Raw genomic sequence first — 23,470 nt, forward strand, 5'->3', positions numbered from 1 at the left:
CCTGGGCCCACACCTGCTTCCCCAGTGAGGGTGCTGAGGTCCTAGCGAGTCCAGATCCGGCACTCAGTAAAGTTCAGTCAAGGTGTGCTCAACACAGGAATGAATGAAAAGCCACTTTTGTAAACACAACACAGCTGTGAATCAGGATGTGCTCTCAATTCCCTTCCTCCCTTGTCTCTCAGAGGAGACTGATCTTGGGAGAAGACACACCCTTCCCCTGGCCCAGGAACTGAAGAGGACAATGAATGAACTCATCAGCTACTCAGTTTCTAAGAAATAGTTTTAAAACGAATGACACAAACCAGGTTCAATCTGACAGGGGTGAGTATTCTTTGAGCTAGCATATTCAGAAGACTCAGTTATTTAATAAGCTGTGGTCTTAGCTGAGATTTCATAGTACTATCACATAGCACACCATTGAAATGGAGTTGTTTTCTTTTTTCTTTTTTTTTTTTTTTTAAGCAATTATGTAAGTTGCAGAGATTTGAGGGGTATTGAAGTGAACGATACAGAACCCAGCACCTTGCTCCCGAAATAGGGTCTCAGGAGCACTGTAGAGAAATGAGAACAGTGCTGCTCCTTCTGGCCAGCCAGTCTTTGTGTTTGCTGCATTAATCTTGGCACTGAGGCTGGCAGTGACTGGAAAACCAGGGAGGGAAAGACATGTACTTTGGGATCAATCACACCCTGGGCACCAACGGACAACACCCATAGGCAGCTCCCAGGTCTGCATTTCTCTTGGGCTCCAGAATGCTGCAGTCAGTAGGAAACTTTCATTAACTGGTGTCACCTTCTATGGCTGAGGTCCCCGAGAGACACTGCCAGACCGACCTAAACTTGCAAGTGTTGGGGACAGCCCTGCTTTGTTAATAATGCGCTTTTTAAATTTTTTTTTTTTATTTTTGAGAGAGAGACAGACACAGCGTGAGAGTGGGAGGAACAGAGGGAGAGAGAGAGGGAGACACAGAATCTGAAGCAATATCCAGGCTCCGAGCTGTCAGAGCGGGGCTCAAACCCACAAACTGAGATCATGACCCGAGCCGAAGTTGGACGCTTAACTGACTGAGCCACCCAGGCACCCCCGAGGATAGCCCTGCTTTGAAAGCCAGACTGGTTGAAAGACCCTTCTCATTCTTTTTTCTCTTCTTCCCTGTACTCTGGAGAGATGCTGTTGGAACCAAGACTAAGTCCACCTGTGCACAGGGAGGAGGCGCTAATGCCTGGATGTGCTGAGCGTGCACAGCCCGGAGAGAGGAACCCATCCTCCTCACACACAGAAAGAGGGGAGGGCAGTAAGGCACCAGCAGCAGGCCACTTGCCTGCTGCTTGTTTCTGCAAAGGCCATCTCAGGAGTGGCACCTCCCTGCAGGGCAAAGCTTGTGCGAATGAACCGCCACGGGAACTGCTCAGGAACGCACAGGCACTTAGTGTGCCCCGGTCCCCCAAATTCCAATAAGCCACAGAAGGTCAGAGCTAAGAGAGCTTATTCTGTTCCTGTCTCAACCAGCCAAAGATGCAGGTTCTAACCATGCCCAAGGAAGGGCATTGGCCTGTTTCAGGACTTACTGTGGGGCCGTCCTCGGGAGGTATCCCCTGCATCTCTAAGCCTGTGTCCACTGTAGTATGTAAAGCAGCTGGTCATGTGGTGATCACAAAAGATTCCAACTGTACTCACTCATTCATCAAACAACCACTGCGCACCTATGATGATCTGCACAGCAGGAGGCATTGGGAACACGGGGAAGCCAGCAGACAAGGTTCCAGAGATCAGGGTGAAAGATGAGGGCAGGGCTGGAGAGTGCTGTGCAGGCAGGAGACAGGGAGCAGAGGCGGTGGGAAGGGACGTAGGGGGTGCGTGGTGCATAGTTCTGTGCTGGGCGCTGAAGCAACCCCACAGCTCAGTACTTGCACTTGCGAGAATCATCATTACGTAGGTAGATTTCCCTCCAGTGCCCACCCCTGCAGGGCAGCAGGGTATCCCCACTCACCCCCTGGGAGAGTGCGGGCACACTTGTGGCTTTCACTACCAGCTACTTGCCAAATGTGTACTTCCAGCCCAGACCTCCATCCAGGTACACATCTCTATCTGGATTTGTCATAGGAATCTTCCATGGAACCCCCTGCCCTAAACTAAGCTCCCGATCTTCTCTTCAGCACCCCCTCCCCTTCAGCGTTCCAGATCCAGGAAACTGCGGGTCCGTTCTTGCCCAGAACCAAACCAAACTTCTGGAGTCGTCCATGTCCCCTCTCTGCCCTCACAGCCCGTATCTTACCTGTCAGCAGGCCCTCTCAACACGGCTTCGGGAATCTGACCACTCCACTGCCACCACCCTGGTCTGAGTCACCTTCCTCTCCCATCGTGATGACCCCTTAACTGTGCCTCTCCTCTACTCCAACCACAGTTCAGAGTAGTCCGACCAAACTGGCAGGGGTGAACCTAGTAACAGAGAAGTTCACACCGTCTCTCTCCTCTGCCTAAAAGCCCCCAGTGGCTTCCCACCAATCCTTGCAGTGGCCTACAGCGCCGGGTGCAATGTGGTCTTGCAGGATCTCGGGCACCACTGGACACACCACATTAGCACCTGCATGCTGATAAAGTCGCCCGCAGGCAGTGCCGGTCCAGGGGGTGTGGGGATCTCGTAGGTGCCTGCCCATCTTGCCGCCCACCCACCCCTGCAGGAAGAGGATGTCTCCAGCTGGTCCTAAAGAGGACTGGGATGTGGGCAGGCTGGAGAGAGGGGAGGGGTAACCTCAGGCCAGCAGAGCCCCCTCCAGGATGTGGACGTGCCACACGAGCCACTGCTTCAGAGACAGTCAGGTCCTCTATGAGGGCTCAGAGAACATCTAGCTCAGCTCTGTTTCACAGTCCAGGACACTGAGGTCCTGACAGGGACCCTGACTTGCAAAGTTCTTAGAAGTGTAAATAAACATCTACCAGAATCACAACGGTGTGCACGCTCTTCCCCGCGATAGACATGGGCCTCAGCTTCCGACGGACAAGCTGTGCTGTGTGAACACACAGCTCCACAGACGCATCCATCCGGGTGCAAGTGGCAGTGCTGATGGCACAGGAACAACACCTTGTACCCGAGGAGCACGCGATGCTTGTGGCTGCAGCTGGCATGAGACGCTGATCCTCGACTTTCAATGGTAGGTCAGTGCACTTAAGGGTTTTAAAAGAGTTCAGGAACTTCTACTTTAAAAATATGTGAATTTCGGGTGCCTGGGTGGTTCAGTGGGTTGAGCATCCGACTCTTGGTTTCGTCTCAGGTCATGTTCTCATGGTTCACGGGTTCGAGCCCCCAATCGGGCTCTGTGCTGGCAGCGCAAAGCCTGCTTGGGATTCTCTCTCTCCCTCTCTATGTCCCTCCCCTCCTTTCTCTCTCTCTCTCTCTCAAAATAAATAAACTTTCAATTTCAAGTGATTTAATTTGAATTTCAAGTGATGTAAAATTTTGCATCTTTGTATTTTTAGACTGTTATAGTAACTTTTTTTCAAAATAGTTATTATCCTAAAGGCAGAAACAAAGTGACTGGGGGCAGGCAGGGTCTTATAGATGATTTGATCATTTAAAGTCAATTTTCGGGGTGCCTGGGTGGCTCAGTCAGTTGGGTGTCCGACTTCGGCTCAGGTCATGATCTCATGATTCGTGAGTTTGAGCCCCACATCAGGCTCTGTGCTGACAGCTCAGGGCCTGGAGCCTGCTTCAGATTCTGTGTCTCCCTCTCTCTCTGCTCCTCCCCTGCTCACATTCTGTCTCTCTCTCAAAAATAAATAAAGATTAAAAAAAAAATTTAAGTCAATTTTCTGGGGGCATCTGGGTGGCTCAGTCAGTTAAGCATTTGACTTCGTCTCAGGTCATGATCTTGTGACTCGTGAGTTTGAGCCCCGCATCGGGCTCTGTGCTGACAGCTCAGAGCCTGGAGCCTGCTTCAGATTCTGTCTCCCTCTCTGTCTGCCCCTCCCCCTCTTGTTCTCTCTCGATCATTCTTTCTCTCTCTCACAAAAAAAAAAAAATAATAATAAAATCAATTTTCTGCATGAGGCAAGTCAATGCTCTTCTGTTCTTCCTGGTTAAAAAAAAATTCTCTGAAATTGTGCTTCATGAAAACTCAGAAAAGGACGAGGGCAGGGGAAGGTTCTAGGGTGATCAAGAAGCAGGCCCCTAGGGACAACAGAATGGTGAAAGCAAACTTCAGGGAACTGTCTCCACAGACAGCATAGTCCCTGTCCCTTTACTACAAATCCCAATCCAACAGAGAGATATGTGAAGACATCAGAGACTGCGGTTGGTGACTATGGCAGAAGACGCAATGATTATTCTCATTTTCTCTCCTGGTGTAGCCTCATCACCTCCATCAGTGCCTGGCCCAAAGTAGGAATTCAATACAGATCAGTTCAAGAAAAGATTATGACCCAAAAGGAGAGTTAGGAAAGGCTACCATCCCAGAGGAAAAAAAAAACAATCTGAAAGCAAAAGTAAGAAAACCATTCCATTTACAATAGCATCAAAAAGAACAAAATACTTAGGAATAAATGTCACCAAGGATGTACAAGGCATGTGGACTGACAGCCACAAAACAATGTTGATAGAAATGAAAGAAGGTCGAGATAAGTCAAAATAAATAAATAAATTGTGTTCACGGATGGGAGAACTCAATTTTGTAAAGATGGCAATTCTCCCCAAACTGAACTAGATTCAGTGAAATCTCTATCAAAATTCCAACCACTGGGGCGCCTGGGTGGCTCAGTCGGTTAAGTGTCTGACTTCTGCTCAGGTCATGATCTCGCTGTTCGCGAGTTCGAGCCCTGTGTCAGGCTCTGTGACAACAGCTCAGAGCCTGGAGCCTGCTTTGGATTCTGGGTCTCCTTCTCTCTCTGCCCCTCCCCCGCTTGTGCTCTGTCTCTCTCTCAAAAATAAATAAAAACATTAAAAAAAAACCTCTTACAACTCCATAATAAAAGACAAACAACCCAGTTTTAAAATAAGCAAAAGATATGAATACACATTTCTCCAAAGAAGATAAAAGTGGGCAATAAGCCCACGAAAAGATGGTCAGCATTATTAGTCATTAGGGGAATTAGTGCAAATCAAAACCATAACGAGATATACTTCACACCCACTAGGATGTCTATAATAAGAAAATGGATATGATAAAACAAGAGCTGATGATGACAGAGAGAAACTAAAATCCTCATATAGTGCTGATAGGAATATAAAATGGTACAGCACTGCAGAGAACAGTTTGATGGTTCTCCAAAAAGTCAAACATAGAATTACTATATAACCCAGCAATTCCATTCTTACGTATACAACCAAGAGAACTGAAAATGTATGCCCACATAAAGACTTACATGTGGATGTTCAAAGCAGCATTATTCCTAACAGTCATTAAGTAGAAAGAACCCAGCTGTCCATCAACTCATGAAAGGATAAACAAAATGTTATAGATGCAATTATTTACACACAATTAAATTGTATTTAGTCATGAAAGGGCATGAAGTATGATACATACTATAAACATTATGCTAACTGTACACGAAAGGTGACATATTGTGTGATTCCATTTACATGAAACATCCAGAAGAGGCAAATCCATGGATACAGCAAGTAGATTAGGGGTTGCTGGGGGCTGGGAGAATGGGGAGTGTCTGCTTAGTGGGTATGGGGTATCCCTTTGGGGTGATGACAAAGTTCTGGATTTAGTTAAGTGGTAAGTTGTAAAACACTGTGAATGTACTGAAGGCCATTTAGTTACACACTTTATTTATTTATTTTTTAATGTGTATTTATTTTTGAGAGAGAGGGAGAGACAGAGCATGAGCAGGGGAGGGGCAGAGAGAGGGAGACACAGATCCCAAGCAGGCTCCAGGCTCTGAGCTGTCAGCACAGAGCCTGACGTGGAGCTCGAACTCACGAACCGTGAGATCATCACCTGAGCCCAAGTCGGACGCTTAACTGACTGAGCCACCCAGGCGCCCCTAGTTACACACTTTAAAAGGATTTAAATGGTGAATTTTACCTCCATAAAAAAAAAAAGAAGAAGAAAAAGAAAAGAAAGAATTATGAGAGACACAAGTTAAATAAAAGTCTGAGTTAACAAAAAGGTAGAAATAATAAAAGTGGTCTGGAAATTCCTGAGAACAACTGACCTTGCTTCTCGGGGTTGCGGACCTGGGACGGCATGTCTTGGATTTCCAAGGTCCATTCCCCCTCGGCCTTTTCTCCCCAGCAGTGCACGGTCATGAATTCCCAGTTTGTAAACCCTTCATTGGAATGATCCAGCAATCTGCAATTGGAGACTCGGGGTGAGAACACAAGGATCTGGAAAGGAGGGGGTGGGGCAGGCGGAGGAGGGCTCTCTCCCAGCTCATAATTACTTAGGTGACAGTACTATTCAGCTGAGTGGCACCTCCAGGGCAGCAGGTCTGAGAACGGAAGGAAAAAGAGCCTGGCCCTCAGCACAGGCACAGGTGCAGGTACAATGGTGACCGCTTTCAAACCCTCGTATTACGACACAGCCCTGGACAGCAGCTTCACCTCCATTATCCCATTGGGTCCCCTGAACATTCTGAGAGGTAGGCAGGCTGGCAGGACTTACAGATGCCCAACGTGAGACGGACTCAGCCAGCAATGGGCTCTTCCTGCCATCCTAGTTTACTGATGGAGAGATCCCAAGGGTAGTGATTCATGGCAGGTCCAACAGCCAGGAACCAGCTGAGCTGGGACTCACCCAATGGCATTCGGACTCCTGTCTTTGTTCTTTCCAGCACAGGGAGGTGTGTAAGAGATTACCAAAGAAGGTCCTCAAACCCCCCACCCCCCCACCCCATGTTCCTTCAGGTGTTTGGTTCCTTCCTACCCCTTCCCTCCTACAGAGGATCTGGACCAATGCCTGGGTGCACAAAGGCAGAAAGAGGCTAGGCCACATGATTCTTTGACTTAAACACCTAGGGCATCACAGAGGAAACCTTTCTAAAATGCTGGCTTATGGAACGAATGAAACCTTCACATCTCTCATGGACCCAGCTCTTACGTGCTATTCTCCAGGAGATACAAAGAAGGAGAAACGTGCAACTCTCCAGGGCTTAACAGGCTTCAACAGGTGCATTTGGAAGAGATGACATAAGAGGCCTGGTTGTTCTCCAGTGTGGGTGGGAGGCACCCCTGGGTGCAGCACGGGGAGGCACAGGAGCTCCCGCCCCTCAGCAAGCCTCCCCTTGTAGGTTCTGATGAGCCTCCCTTGGTCCTTTGCTACCCCAAGGTCCTTCTGGACTTCAACCCAGATCCATTTCCTCTTCTTTGACTTGAGCAGGAAACAGGAAGCAAGTTATGGGCACTCTCTTTCTTCCCACACCCTGTGCCCTGCTTAGTCTCCTCTCCTTGGAAGAAACAATCTCAGGTTCTTCTCTCTTACTCTTCCTTCCCAGTCTAATTTTCTAGCTCTATTGTGGAACACTGTCTTTACCCAAGAGCTCTTTATTTGTCATCAGAAGTTCAGATACATATTTGGTGTGATGTAAGACTGGATGCCTGATTTGGGTGTCCTCCGAACATCCAACGAATGTATAAAAACCTTTATCGGAAGAATGTTCTTCGCTTGGCGAATAGTGAGGGGGAGGGCCACACCCTGTACGTTCTTCTAAGAAACTGCAAAGGTCAAGGCTGATTTTCACACACGATGCCAAACTGAACCTGACCCGCCTGGACAGAACAAAGACAAATTGTCTTCTAAGGGCTGAAGTACTTAACGAAATGTCAACTTAACTCTTGGTGAAAAAAAATCTGGCAACCTGAAAAAGCTGCCGTATTGAGCAAGATGCGAAATAAAGTAGAAGTAATATATCGCCCAAATACAAACTCTTGATATAATCACAAACTCCGTGCCTTGGAAAAAAACAAATTCCCAAGACTCAGATGACTGCCAAATGGCCTCAAGGCAGGTTTCAAGTGCTTGATGGCACAGGTACAGCACCTCCTAGCTAATGGGTAGTCTTGAAGCGAATGAACTTGGCAGGCCCCGCTCGTTCCCATCTAAGGGGCACACACTGGGCTTGAACAGGACGGAGGTTAGAAGGGGAGGAGAGCAGAGTGCACAGGGGCCAGGCGGGGGGATGCTGGGGTGCTGGAAGGTTCTTCCAGGTCAGGTGGATGTAAGCAGGACAGGGAGGGAGGGCAGCTGCATGTGCCGGGCATTTTCATCTACATCATCAGCATCCAGTGCTTGTAGCATTCTGGACTGTGATGGGAGTGAAATGACATTTCCAGAGGTGAGGGATAAAGGGAGGAGAAATGGGTGACTCCTGGGTGCCCAGCCAGGAGGTGAAGGAGCAGGGTATAATCTCACCTCTCTGGGCCCACAGCCCATCTCGGCGTGGGTCCTCGCAGGTCACTGCTGCCCTGCTGGCCTCTGACCTGCCGCCCCAACCCCTAAGCCTCACTGTGGCTCTTGGTCAACCCAGGTCACCATTTGGTGCCTGGATCCAGCTCCTGCCTCGAAGTCAGGCTTCACCACCTTAGATGCCTCCTGGTGTGCAGCATGGAACAAAGGGGGCTCTAGGAAGGTGACTTCATGAGAGCCCAGAGAAGTGGAGCCTGTGCCTGGCCTCCGTGCTACTGTAAGGACGGGGACCTAAGGTGCCTTGAAGTGGCCCCGCCCATCCGCCCAGCTCCAGTCTGGTGTTTGAACAGGGAATGAGGGCCCTTATCAGAGAACTTCAATGTTTCAAGGAATGCTAGAAATTTGGACTTTTAGATGAAATCTCTAAAAGTTCCAGTAATAATAATAGCAACTCTGGTTGCAAAATAGCATAAATAAAGCGTTGGCTTGCCAGCTGGCACTCTCAAACTGCTCACAGCCTTGCTGGTCTCCCAAGGGCAGAGGCAGAGTGTGGCCCAGGCCTACCTTCAGGAGGGAGAGATGCCCCCTGTCGCTCTCATTCTACGAGGGTGGAACCTAACCTGGTGGGGACTGAGCCTGATGGCCAAGCCCTTGGAACCCATGAAGCCAGGATCTGGTCTCAGGGCTGGTTCCAGAGGCAAACTCCCCACTCCTTCAGACAACTGGCTGGCAAGAGCATTCAGTCTTTCATCTCTGCAGGCAATCTCTCTGTCTTATGCAAAGTAGGGGTGGGGTGGAAGGGGGCTAAGAGAAATGGCAACTCCTACCTGGTCCTGAATGGAGGCCTTCACTCAACCCCCATTTTCTGAATCCTACAGCCCAAATATGGCTGCAGCCCCAGGCAGGGAACCCAAATGGGTCATGTGGGCCCAGTGTGGGCAAGCAGGCAGTGGGGCCACGGCCCAGAGGACAGGTAGTGGCAGGGTGCTTCCTGAGGCGGCGGGGGACACAGTTGCCAGCTGTTTTTCAAGAGAAGCTGGAAGTGCTGGTTTGTCCTGAAACCTTTCTTTTTCCCTCTGCCTCTTAGCTAGAAGGGGCTGGAAGGAAGCCCCAGTCCCCCTTGCCCCCTCCCCCAACCTCCCATTAATCCCCTCACTGCAGTTACCTGCAAGCAACACAAATGCATCAAAGTACTTCTTTCTTGTTTCTGACTTTGTGGAAGAAATGGCTCCATGGCTCTCCACAAAGCCTATGTGAGACCCCAGAGTTCAGAGGCTGTTTATTGGTCCTGAGTGGGACCCTCTCAGGCACATGGGTGAGAAGGCTGTAGAGAGCAGCCACCGAGCGCCCCAAGCGAGCCAGTCTCCCATGGAGCAGAGCCTCCTGCCCACACAAGTTCAAGAGCACACCCCACAACTGGAGAACCGTGCAGAAGCTTCAGCGGGCAAAGCAGTCCTTCCCTAATACAAGCTTTTACTCCAGATGCCGAGTGAATGTGAGAAAAATGATCTCTGGTGCACTTTGAAGAGCAATTAAGTCATAGCCAGAATTCCATAAATCTCTCCAAACCCTTATCTCTCCTGCCTGGAAACAAAAGTTTTCCAGGAAGGACGGTTTTGAAGGCCAGGTTTCAGGTTGGTGGGGTATACATCTGAGTATCTCCAAGAGGAAGCTGCTGAAGAACCAACCTGCCCTGGGGAGGAGGGCCCTGCAGGGACACTGTGACCTGGGGCTGGATAGGCCCTCCTGACAACCCCCAGCCTTTGCCCCACTAGGCCAGCCTGGCCTTACCTCTTTGCCAAGAGTTGAGACTTGGTTCCCGAGGGAGAAATGAGGTGGATCTGGAGGTCTCCCCTGCGTGGGTGGGAAATAGAGATGCGAGCCACCACATGCTCCAGGTAACCCACACGCTGGTCTGAGTGGTCCGCACAGGCAGTGGTCAGGGCGGTGGTCCGAAGCGTCTGCACCACAGGGATGCTCCTGGGAGAGGAGGGAGGGACTCAGGACGTGACACCAGAAGCTCCAAGTCTCGAGTGAGGGCCATGGACTCAGGTCTTCCCAGGAACTCCCAGGGAGGAGAGCTCTAGCCCCTCTTGGATGTCCCACTCTTGGGTGCTCCCAGTGGAGCTATCTTGCTGGCCCAGAAGATGTTTGCTGTCCTGGAATTTGCTTAGAGACACAAAGAATGGCTTCTCATACAGACTCTGCTAACATACCCAGTGATCGGCCCCCTCAGTGCCCACAAGCTGGCTTCTCTCTAAGTAGCCTTTGGCCACCTCATTTCCTCAACTGCTGGGGTGAGCCAGGCTTTAGAACCCCACTACTTTGTTTCAAAGACCAGCCTTGATAATATAAGTCACCAAGCTGACTAATTACAGCAAACATTTCCGGAACTGATTGCATGCCAGAAGCTAGACACGGCACTGAGAATTTACCAGGATTAATCTATTAAATCCAGAAAGAGGTCAAGGATCATGCCGAAGGTCACACAGCTACTGAGGAGCAGAGCTGGGAGGTGAGGCTGGAGTTCACTGCTCCCACCTCTGTTCCACACTGTTCCGCAAGGATGCTGTGTGGACCCACACTTGTGTTTAAGACACTGGGGATGAGGAGATATGGTCAAGGGCTGGAATTGTGCTCTTGTGCTAACTGCACTGGTCAAGGCTGTAGTGACTGGACCAGAGTCATGGAAGATGGACAGGAACTGGTCCAGTCCCTACTGCTGTGCATGGAGACTGGGGGCCCCTCCCTCCCCTGTCCTCTGATAGGAATGGATGACAGTTCTCTTTATGAAGTCAGGGAAGTTTTGCCATATGGGATGGGATCTGAGGACAAGCATCAAACCCCAATCATTCATGGCTTATTTCCACCAGAATCTTCTAAGACTCCCCAGAGGAGGCAGACACAAAGCTCACACCTGCACATGCCCTGCCACATCTAGGCCAGGCGCTCCCGCCCATTCTGGGCTACCACGGTTGCCCCCACCGCCCCCACCACTTGTAAACTGAGGAAAGATCTCCTGCCACCCAGCAGCACATTAATAATCCCCCATTGCTCAGCCAAGCTCCGTCTATTAAGGGGAGCGCTTTTCTCATTACACCCCGACTTTCCGCCCGGGAGGGGAGGCTTGCAGCGTAGTCTCAGCATCTCTCAGGAATTACATCGCTTGGCTCTACAGGGCCTGAGTCATAAAAAACAATCAAAACAGTTATAAACAGTGATGTAATTCCCTCAGAGACTCTGTAAATATTTGAAAACATGATTTGCATGCATCATAAATTGATTTAGAGATGCTGACTTCTTTCACTGCCTTCTCCCAAATTTTCCTGTCTGTGTTTACAGGTCAGCAGGTCCCCCGCTGTGCCAGATGCAGAGCCTTTCCTGGGACCAAGAGGAAGGTCAAGCTAAAGCAGAAACAAAAGCCATAAGAAAGTTTAAAAACCTGCGCTATCCCTCCAACCTTTGGCCATTCGGGAGATAGAAATAGACCTAGAAATAGACCTGAAATCCCACCAGGGAATTCCTTTTTTTTTTTTTTTTTTTTTTTTTTTAACGTTTTATTTATTTTTGAAAGAGAGAGCACAAATGGGGGAGGGGCAGAGAGAGACGGGGACAGAGGATCCGAAGCAGGCTCCATGCTGACAGCAGAGAGCCTGAAGCCAGGCTCAAACTCATGAGATCATGAGTGAGATCATGACCTGAGCCGAATGAAGTCTGATGCTCAACCGAGCCACCCAGGCACCTGCCCACTGAGGCATTCTTAATCCTAAAGATAAGGCATAGGATTTCAGAGAACAGGAAGGGGTATAAGATATGGCAAACAGACCCCACCCTCACCTGCCCACTTCCCCTGTGCCCCAGCCACAGTGTTGACATCTAGAGAAAAACAACAACAAAACAACAACAACAACAACAACAAAAACCATCTCAAGTAGTGTTAAATAGTGAGATTATGAAAGCTTCTTGCATTTGACACTTTTATTCTTGCCACTGGACTCTAGCTGCTAGGCCACCCCAGAGGTCAGAAAGCTTGGTTGCTCTAATGCCCGGAGGCCACCTTGCCCCTGCCTGCAGGGTGGCTGGCTGGGGGTGGGCAGCCCACAACTCCTTCCTTTGGAAATTAAAGCCCAGCCTGATTAGATTTTCAAACTTAAGACATTACCACTGCCTGGGGGGGGGGGGGGGGGGCAAGGAGTCCCTTTCTCTGGGGAACAAGGCTAATTATAACAGTTTGTATGAACCCACACTGTCACAGGCCATCAGACCTCCTCATTTCTGCAAGTTCTAGGAAAGGGTGGGGAGCCCAGGACATCCACTCAAGGACAACGAGGCATTACCCTCCTTACTTGAAGTTAACCTTCCCCACCTTTTATTGTTCTTGTTGGAACAAATAACCTAATATTCCAAATCAGGGGCTTTTACATTTCCTATAAAGAGAAGGGAGGTGAGGGGGAGGCTTTAAAATGTTTCAGGATAGTCAAGTTGAAGTTTTTCTGTATTTCAGATAGAAACTCCAAGTAGAAATGGGGAAGCTGAAAATCAAAAGCCATCACTCTGTAAGGATTAACTCCTATGCAGAAGGCGAAATCATTGATGGGTAGAAAAAAGGAAGTTATTCCCCATCGTACAGTTATTTCAAAGATAACACAGAAAATGCAAGTGGACTGCAAAGCTGTGTATTTTTTAGTTTAAACGGTGCGGGGGCGTTATATTTGTCACACGAACACAGCTAAATTGTATTTTAACCATGAAAACTGATTTAGAAAGGCCTTAAAGTTCCCAAGATAACTAAAAACGTCCCACTGTGATTAAATTCTGTAATTGTTGTCTGTGTATGCAAGGCCATCCCCCAAGGGCCCTAAAAGAACCCAAGGAGTTAAAAAATCCCAAGAGACCTATCTCCAGACCCAGCGATAGATATTTAAACTATGGAGACTGTCCTACTTTGAAAAGATCTCTGAGGACAGACTTGTCACTTCCTGTTGAACCACATTTCAGACTTAATTACTAATACTCCAGATGTTCTCCTTTTATCCTCAAGTCTCGAGAACAGCTCCCTTCTCTTGAGGGTGGAGCAGTCTTGACAATAACTTCCTAGTGCCTCCTGACCTTTGACCTCTGAACTTTTCTCCAGTGTATAATAGCATCTAACATCTTGTAAATGTGTAGAAACAAAATCCGCTTTAATAAATTCAAGGCACTCACCAAATCACAATGCTTGGACTCCGATAGCATCACAGTAAAATTCAGAGCCAAAGATAAATATTTTCAAGTATGGGTTTTCCCTGCTGTCTGAAAGTAGAGTGTTCCTATGAAATCTTTTTCAAGCTGAGAGCAAAGGCATTAAGCAAAGAAGCAATTACCATTAATTTATATGGGAAAAACATGTGAGGACTCCCAGACGCCCCGCCCCATCCACCCCCAAATCACCTCTCTTAGGTTTTTCTGATACCTTAAGAAATGTCCTGCTAATGGATGCACAAAATAAATGGAGATAAAGCACAGATGCTCACAGATACAGTTCGAAGCTGTGACTGCTTGATGCTGAGATGCTGGGTGTAGTTCCCCGGGGAAGGAGTTTGGGGGCACCACTATTGCTGCTTAGGGTGTGCAATGACTTTATAGCAGCTCGCTGCAAAACCAATACTGAATGCTATTTTCGCTTTCTGCCCTTTCTTTGGGAAAAGCAGAAATCCTCTGCATATTTCTTCCAGGTCTAAGACTTTCATAAAAGCCAAGTGGTGTAAGGTGAACTTTTGAAAAGTGAGGGATACCTACACACCAAATGGCCAGGGAAAGCAAGGAGAGGGGGAGGTTGGTAGCTACCAGTGGAAACCCTGCATTGTTCTTCTTGTCTTTCTGCCCTGGCTGGGAACATACTACAAGCTAGTATGTCTTTCTTTTTTCTTTTCTTTTCTTTTCCTCTCTTTTTTTTCTTCTTTCCTTTTTTTTTCCTCTTCTTTTTCTTTCTTCCTTTTTTCTTTTTTAAATGTTGTTTTTTTAAGTTTATTTATTTATTTTTGAGAAAGAGAGAGAGAAAGAGAATGAGTGGGGGAGGGACAGAGAGAGGGAGAAAGAGAATTCCACTGTCAGCACAGAGCTGGACACCGGGCTCGATCTTATGAACAGTAAGATCATGGCCCGAGCTGAAACTAAGAGTAGGATGCTTAATCGACTGAGCCACCCAGGTGTTCCCAAGCCAATATTTCTAACTCCCACCTTGAAGACCTCTCTCCAGCTCAGCTACAAGGGCAGATCTGTGCTCTGGTGCAGAGCATTTCCAGAGCAATGCTGCCTTACCAAGCTGCAGGGCTGGAGGCGGGGTGGGCAAAGCGAGCTGGGCCCAGCTCCTCACTAGACAATTCTGAGATCATGCTGAGTGGGAGACCTACCAGAATCGGAAGGCAGACTGGTCCTTCCCCATGTTGTATTTGGAATCTGTCTTGGGCTGATGACCATTACAATGGAAGGTCAACCAGGGGCACCTGGATGGCTCAGTCAGTTGAGTGTCTGACTTTGGCTCAGGTCCTGGTCTCAGGGTTCATGAGTTTGAGCCCCTCATCAGGCTGGCTGCTGTCAGCATGAAACCTGCTTGAGATTCTCTGTGCCTCCCACCCCCCTACCCCTCCCCTGCTTTGACTTTCACACACACTCTTTTTCTCTCTCTCTCTCTCTCAAAAAAGGAAGGTCAACCAGTAACCCTTTCACAGACCTTCTAAAGGGTAATATTGGAGTAGAGGGGGGTTAATTGGGACATTCCTGTTAGACTAAACTGTGGGAAAGCAACTTGGTCTGTTGGAGGGCACAGAGGTATCTGAACGTAGACAGTAAAAAAATTCTGGGTCACTTTTTAGATCTACGATATGTTCTAGGATGAACGTTCTTGGCAGGATGGTCACAGAATCCCAAATAGATAGATTCTTTCATATTAGCTTACATTTCAGGTCTTCCTTAGATGAAATTGCTTTTGATTATGAAACCACAGCACATCACTTAGGCTGGAAATACAATTTGAAAAGAAAAAGAGACTAATCCAGTACATTAATCTAGACATGCTGTTCATGATTAAGTTGTAAGGTGCTTTAATACACAGTGTTTAAATTTACGTTTATTTTTCTCCCCCCCCTGTATGAAACAAGGGGCTAAATTAGCTGGCCTTAAACATTCCTTCCAGCTCTAAGATTCAGTCTGATGGGGAGTGAAAAAGACAATAAGATATACAGTCACTTCCCATTATTCACGATTCCGTGAAATTTGCCTAAATCAATACTTGTGCTTTTGTGATCATTTGTGGATATATGCAGAACAGCAAAATGTTTGAGCTGCCCAGATACACACGTTCCCAGTTGAGGCCAAACAAAGGCGACACTCTGTCTTTTGTTTTCAGTTCTCATACTGTGAACAAATGTCCTTCTTGTGATCTATTTTTAGTGCCATGTTTTTCATATTTTTGTGCCTTTGGTTGGTGGCTTCATGGCTTAAAATGGCCCCCAAGCAGAGTGCTGAGGTGCTGTCTGGTTCCTAAGCATTGGACAGCTGTGATGTGCCTTGCAGAGAAAACACGTGTGCTGGGTGAGCTTCATTGAGGAAGGAGTTACAGTGCTGTTGGCCTTGAGTCCGGTGTTAATGAATCAGTAATACATAGTAAATAAAATTTTTTTAAACAGAAACACACATAAAACAAGGTGATGTATGGATCAGTTGACAAAAATGCTGTGGCCAGAGGCTTGCACAAACCTAACCCTGTATTTCTCTTAGAAGCGATGGTTCTATATTTGCAAAGTCAGTGTTTGTGGTGACTTCATAGAACATTAACTGAGAACTGGCTGTATTATTTGAATTCAAATAGTAATTTTTTAAAAAACTATTCATTATTTTATTTTAGAGAGAGAGAGGGAGAGACAGAGTGTAAGTGGAGGAGGGGCAGAGGGGGTGAGAGAGACAGAATCTAAAGCAGGCTCCACTCTCAGTGCAGAGCCTAACATGGGGCTTGATTCCACGACCCTAGGATCATGACCTGAGCCGACATCAAGAGTCAGCTGCTCAACTGGCTGAGCCACCCAGGTGCCCTCAAATACGAATTTTTGAAGTAAGTTGCATTTATAATTTGGGGGGAACAGGTTTGTGGCAAAAAATAAGCTTGGAATGTCAAGGGCTGTAGGATAATAGGCAGCTTACAAATATTCACCAGTGTCTCAAGGGGTGTCAGGAACCAGGACAAATATGAGGACCCAGGTATGGTCACCCACCAGGGCAGGACAGCAGAGCACGAGTTTTCCTAGGATACCAGCCATGCCCTGATGGAAGAAGCCAGAAGCAGGGTGCTCATATAGCATCTAGGAGTGCACACAGTTAGATGCCCTGGAGAGAAGTGCCACGCGGGGCGTGTGGGCAATCTGCACAGTATAGACAGGGCAGACCAAAGGTCAGAGTAAGAGGGGCTTTTAGCTTTTAAAAAAGATGCCAAACCAGGCTGTGCGCCACAGCACAGAAGGGTCCTGAAGTTGGGCCGATGTGGGTCATGGCCACACGGGTACTTCATCAGGACATAGCGGCTGTGTGGCCTTGCCTGCTCGCCTAGCTAAGCTGCTGCCGACAAGACAACTGGGCCTGGCCTCTGGGGTGCTGGCAACTGCTCAGGGCTGGAGGAACCTCCTACTGGCCAGGGCCAAGGTGCCTTCTGTCCTCAGGGCCAGTGTGCCCAGCCGGTTGGGGATGCAGAAGGAAGAGAAGCAAGCTCTCTCCTGGAGAACGTGCAGATCACTCCGCTTGCTTCGGTCCCGCCTGAGTCCCTGTGATGTGCCCCTTCCCAGGGGGACAAGGTGGACTCTGGGGACGGGCAGCCTGGGGTGGCAACTCAGCCCCTCCACCTCTCAGCCCCAGGCTACTCCTCAACTCCTTAGGGCCTCAGTGCCTTCAATATATAAATGGGGATAAAAATAGTCCCCACACTTCACACCCTTGTTGGCTGTTTTGAATGTGTGAGCTCACACAGAGCACTTAGGCCAATGCCTGGCACACAGTAAGGTCCTGATCATTATCCATTATGCTTATCTATGTATTTATAGGTAGAGTTGTGATAAAGTAACCAACCCGTGTGGTCTAGTTTCATGAAATACGAGAAGGAGAAATAGTATGTGGTTAATCCATAGTTAATTGTTTTTAACATAAGGGTTTTTTTTGTTTTTGTTTTAATTTTTTTAACATTTATTTATTATTGAGAGACAGAGCTTGAGCATGGGGGGGGGGGGGTAGAGAGAGAGGGAGACACAGAATCGAAAGCAGGCTCCAGGCTCTGAGCTGTCAGCACAGAGCCCTATGTGGGGCTCGAACTCACAAACCGCGAGATCATGACCTGATCCGAAGTCGGACGCCTTACCAACTGAGCCACCCAGGCGTCCCAGGGGTTTGTTTTTTTTTTTAATGTTTATTTATTTTGAAAGAGAGAGAAAGAGCATGAGTAGGGGGGAGGGGCAGAGAGAGAGAGAGAGAGAGAGAGAGAGAGAGAGAGAGAATCCTAAGCAGACTCTGCGCCATTAGCACACAGCCTGATGCGGGGCTCACACTCACAAACTGTGAGATCATGACCTGAGCCGAAATTGAGAGTCAGACGCTCAACTAACTGAGCCACCCAGGCGCCCCCATCCATAGTTAATTCTCAAACATCTATAAATATATGGTCTGGTCTATAGATAATCTTTAATATGCAAAGCCTTTGGGACTGAAATATATTTTTGGGTGTGTGAGTTCTTTCGATAAAAGACAAGCCACACTACACTGTAAACTCTAGATGGTAACCTTCCAAACCTATTAAAACAAAAGATGAGTAGATAATGTCTTAATCCTTTAAGAGATTCTGCTATTGTTGCTGTCTTTCCAGAAGGAGTAGAGAGTCAGGGATGACATAAAATGTTTCATAGCAGCCCTGAGTTTTAAAGACACAAAGAAGTGCTGGCTTAGAAACATCCTAAGGGTCAAATAAGATATTTACTGGCTGGGCCTTTTATTTTTTTGTTTCATTCACAGGAATTATACTGAACTTGATTTTCTTTTTTGCTTTTAGAAAGGTTATAAAAATATCAATTTTGTCCTACTCTGACACACAGATTTTTAAAAATGTTTTTATTTACTTATTGAGAGAGAGAGGGGGAAAGAGCGCAAGCAGGGAAGGGGCAGAGAGAGAGAGAGAGGCAGAGAGAGAGACGGAGATAGAGAATCCCAAGCAGGCTTAGCACTGTCAGTGCAGAACTTGATTTGGGGCTAGATCCCATGAACTGTGAGATCATGACCTGAGCCTAAATCAAGAGTCAGACACTTAACTGACTGTGCTGTGCAGGTGCCCCAGACACAAAGACTGTTAAATAATTTTGCATGGGCAATGTCACAGGTCATGGTCCTCTGTACCTTCCTTTAACGGAAGAAAAGTCCTAACCATTTGTGCCCAAGACTAAGCAAGGATCTCTCCTGAATGTGTTTGAATGTCAAAAGTCATTCTCTTTTGCAAAAGTAGCTGTCAAGTTCAAGTGATTTTCCCCTTGTCCTTGCATTTAGATTTAGCATTCATCGACAGCTTTTATGATGCTCTGTGGGTGCTGGAGAGCTAAGTCAGACACCATAGTGTCTGTTTCAGGGGGGGCTCAGTCTGTTTTGGGGTGGGGGGGTGACAGGCTGTAAAGAGATGGCTCAGTGAGATCTGGCTGTGCCTTGGAGCAGGAGGCCTGGCCCCTCTCGTTTCTTACCACCCCCACCCCTGTGGTCCCCTCTCTCCTGGCATCTCCAGGCAGGCTCCCTGACCTTCTCCATGCTCCTGGGGACTTCTTATTCTCTCTCAGGAGGGGGATATAGACAGAGACAGGCTAAATTCCCAACCCCACAGTCCCTAGATGCACTTCATTCCTGCCCCAGTATGTGACCATCTACACCCAGGCCCTCTGACTCAGCACCCCATACGACAGTACTGTAGAATGGCAGATGTGGCCACAGCCCCCACTGGGATGTCCATATTTGCTCCTAATGAATACAGTTCTCTGAATTTCATCACACTAGGGCAGCCTTTCCCTTCTACCCGAGAGGAAAGAGGTAAATGTATCACTTACATTGCACCCAGGTATGCATGGGATGGCCAGATAAAGAGGCTCTCTCTCTTTCTCTCTCTCTCTCTCTTTCTCTTTCACTTTCTGCTTTTCTCCACGGGAAGCAGCTAAAGCCAACTCTGGGACATTCAGAGAGTCCTGGATTCCACCACGAGAAGGAGAAACCAGAATGAGGCCACAAGAGTGGACGGCTCTCTTGGTGGAGAGCCAGACCATGGAGAAGGGGGACTGACAGGGAGAGGGAAACATAGGTATGTGGGAACATTTCCCTTTAATTTGTAAGCCAAGTGATTCCAGAAGCTTGGGCAAAGCTAGACAAGAACCCTCATGAGAGAAATTGGCCATAACCTTCAGGGGTGCTTAGTGGCCCTGATTCAAGAGACCCTGACAGGTAAGCTGGAGCTCTCTGCCAGGAGACAAAGCCCAAAGGTCCCTTCCACATAGTAATATTTTTCTCTCTCTCTCCTTCTCTCTAAATCTCCCCCTCTTCCTCTCTCTTCTCTCTTTCTCTATCTGGAGGCCCTTATCTCCTTGGGAACAGTTGAGAGTGCAGTTAAGCAAGTGCTTGGGATGGCCGGTTGGCTGAAAAGTCTAGAAAGAGCCTGAAACCGCTACACGTAAAGATGACCTTTCTTCAGAAACAGAAGTCTGATTCTTCCCCTCTGTTGGAATTCGCAGAGTCCTTTCTTCCCTCAAAGGACAGGAACAATGTCACACTGTATGTTTTGGCTGTTTCCCTCAACCTATGCTGTCTAGACTCTGTGTGCTTTCATTTAAAAAACAAAATAAAATAAAAATAAAAACAACCCTTCGCCACCTAGGCACCACTCTACCATCTTAAAACTATTTCTGGCAGGAGAAGAATGCTTCATTCAGGAGCCGCCCTGATGGGGAGACCCGTGGGAGAGAAGTAAGCCTGGACGCAGTGGCCTCGCGGAGCAGGACCCAGCTCCCAGGTGCCCAGCGTCACCTGACCTGGAGTCTGATTCCCCACGTGCCGGGCATTTTCCAACAGGCAAAACAAAAGAAAGCAAAAGGCCTTCTTTATCTCAGAGAACCTCTCGCTTTCTTCTGAATTGACAGGCTAAGGCTGCCCAGATCTGGAAAATTATGCTTTAAGATGTCAAGATTGAGACCTGCCGCTGGCCGCCTCGCCTATCAGGCCTGGGAGGGGTCACCCAAGCTGTCAGTGTCCACAGTTAGCAGCAGGACGCAGATGTAATTTCTCAAAAGAGCCTTCCATGGCTATTCATCCAACAAATACTTTCTGAATTCCTCCCGTATGCCAGGCAGCAGCGAGAAGTGTTTTCCTCAACATTTTCTAGCAGAGGAACACATTATGAGAGGTAGATGCATTCTTTGTTTTTTCTTTTTTGAGAGGTAGGTGCATTCATTTTTTTTTTTTTTTTTTTGAGAGGTAGGTGCATTCAAAGAAGAGGCAGTATCAAAGGGAGTGATCTGTATTTGTTGATAAAGGAAGGGTCACTTCTGATCACTCCAACATGTCTTTTTCCAAACACGCATTTTCCCAAAGGTAATAAAATAGTTACAGCTAAGAACAACAAAAAAAAGCATTCCATTCTTTATCAGATACTGAGGCCTAGAGAAACACCATTTTCCTCCTTAAAAAGTAGAGTGGCTATGGCAGAATTCAGAAGAATCATCTGATTTATTCTCCTGATGGAGTAGGGTTCTTGCTATCTGATTTACTCTGTGGCTGTTTTTTTTTTTTTTTTTTTTTAACAAAAATTCCAATGAATGAATGCATCTGATTTAGAGCAAGTCACTACAAAGGGCGACACCGGGAGTATCCTAACCGTGCAAGAGAGACAAAGCCAGGGTCCTACAGCTCAAGGCTTGTTAAAAAATCCTGGTGCTTTGGGGCACCTGGGTGGCTCAGTTGGTTTGAGAGTCCAACTTTGGCTCAGGTCATGATCTCATGGTCAGTGGGTTCAAGCCCAGAGTCAGGCTTTGTGCTGACAGATAGGAGCCTGGAGCCTGCTTTGGATTCTGTGTCTCCCTCTCTCTCTGCCCCTCCCCCACTTGTGCTCTGTCTTACTCTGTCTCTCAAAAATAAATACGTGTTAAAAAAAATTAAAAAAAAAAATCCTGGTGCTTAAACCTTAGGAATGTTAGTTATCAAGTCCAGATAAAAGTGAAGCAGAGGAAAAGCGCTCTGCGCTTTGGATAATAAGTCCCCTTCTGCAACAGAGAAGCGGGAGATACGGCCACTCCTGCTCTGGGCTGAGGAAGTCACACTGTGGGCTGGGCTGCAGCTAGGGCTCCCAGGTGATAGAGACGACCCCCATCACAGCTGCTCCAGTGGGCAGGGCTGATCGCTGGGCCGGTCAGCTCTGCTAAGTATCCTGGGTAAGAATTTCCCACACGAGGGGCCATGGGTCTGACTCCCCACCATGGGGCAATCTGCAGCAAGAGGAGAAACCATAACTGACAGCAAAATACCTCCAAACGGTCATGAGTTAAGTGACTCCTTTCCAGCTCAACAATCCGTATGAGAAAACGCAGACACGTCTATGCACGCTCTATGCCCACCGACGTGCACGGGACTGCGTGTGTGAACACCTCCCCCTGCAGAACCTGGCAGCAGAGTCACGTCGGCACCGACGTTCCTGAAAAGCCATGCGGTGCCTGCGCTGAGCCTCACCTGGGCCTCTTGTCTGTGGTGGCGACACACATGTGCTGGGAGGGCACCGCTGTCCACTTCTTCGCCTCCGTGACGAGGGCTTCTGCGTCCACCAAGCCAAATCCATAGAGATGACTAACTGGAAAGACAGAGCCTTCAGACCCCGCCTCATCCTGCCCCCCAGGAATGGAGCGAGGCTCTGCGTTCACACTCCACTTGGCTCCCACGCAGGGCACCTGATCCAAAACTGCCACGGGACAGACCACTTGTGTCACTCCGTGGCTGCAAGGGTGCGGGCCATCACCTGGAAGTCCCGGGCCGCAGGACCAGCCCTTCTGAGGACTGCTCCAAGATCCCAGCCACTTTACCCTCTCCCTGGTCTGTACTCCTTCAGGTCAGGGGTGCGGGCCAGCCAATGTGGCCCACTCCGGTGCTGAGTAGGAAAAGAAGTGTTTCCTACTCGGACCTATTACTTTCTTTCTGGGAGACAAGTTTGGGTTTCTGTATAGTGAAGGGACTCATCGGCATCTGGGCTCCCTGAATCATGAACCAGACAAGAGAAACAAAGCCTTAAACCCGTTGATTCACGCGACCATGATGTGCAATAAACAAGAAAGCAGGGCCATCTTTTTTGCCATCTTCTTGGCCTGCTAACCTCCCACGGCATTTGGGGAGAGGGGCACGGTGTGCGCACTTGTGAGCTGGCCTGAGCCAGTGTTTAATTTGGCCGTGGCAGGAGAGTTTCAAAGTTTAATTTAAGAGGCAAGGTCAAGAACTAGATACAATCTATTTTCCTATTTAATTAGGCCAACATTGAAATGTAGGTCAGCTCTTGTTACAGCACACGACTACCACCAGCATTCCTGCAAAACAAAGATGCATTAGGCCTGCCTGATCAATGGCTTTCTTATTAAAAGGAATGTCCCTTGGAACTCACAATAACACCACTTGCCCTATATTTTACACATACTAGTAGTATCAGGCTTGGTGTCGAAATAGTTGGGCCTCAGCTTCAGGAAAGGAGAAAAAGTCCTCCCTAATATACCATGGCTGAATGGAAATCTTTTTCAAGCATCTCTGGTAAGAAGCCATACAAACAAAGCCAATGGCACAGTCCTATAATTATCTGCTTAAGAGGCTCCATGTATCTGGGTTACAAGCCCTGACTGCAGGTTGATTTCATGGAACCTATGTCTGTCCCAGGCTGGATCGGGGGAAGAAGCCTTGCTGTTCTAGGAGTTACTTTTATAACACAGACAGAAGTTTTATAGTTAGAAAGTAACTTACATAGCTATCTCAGGGTCCTCATTGTACACATAAGGAAACTGAGGGCCAGTTTCAAAATCGTATTGCTACTCAGGACTAAGAATGCAAGCTGCCCTTAGGTGGC

The 23,470-nt window shown here is 48.0% G+C and overlaps 1 protein-coding gene across 2 annotated transcripts in view; it reads right to left on the minus strand.

The window, feature by feature from the left end:
* The window catches only part of PCSK6 (proprotein convertase subtilisin/kexin type 6), a 191,033-nt gene that overhangs the window by 51,467 nt on the left and 116,096 nt on the right, over positions 1-23,470 (minus strand). For both annotated transcript variants that reach the window (XM_042941191.1, XM_042941190.1), the window contains exons 11-13: positions 22,102-22,219; positions 10,135-10,323; positions 6,155-6,291 (exon numbers count right to left, since the gene is read on the minus strand). In XM_042941191.1, coding sequence (XP_042797125.1) covers positions 6,155-6,291; positions 10,135-10,323; positions 22,102-22,219 — 444 coding nt within the window. The remainder of the gene's footprint in view (positions 1-6,154; positions 6,292-10,134; positions 10,324-22,101; positions 22,220-23,470) is intronic.

This window comes from Panthera leo, chromosome B3 (genome assembly GCF_018350215.1).
Source record: "Panthera leo isolate Ple1 chromosome B3, P.leo_Ple1_pat1.1, whole genome shotgun sequence".
In the NCBI taxonomy this organism is placed as follows: Eukaryota; Metazoa; Chordata; class Mammalia; order Carnivora; family Felidae; genus Panthera; species Panthera leo.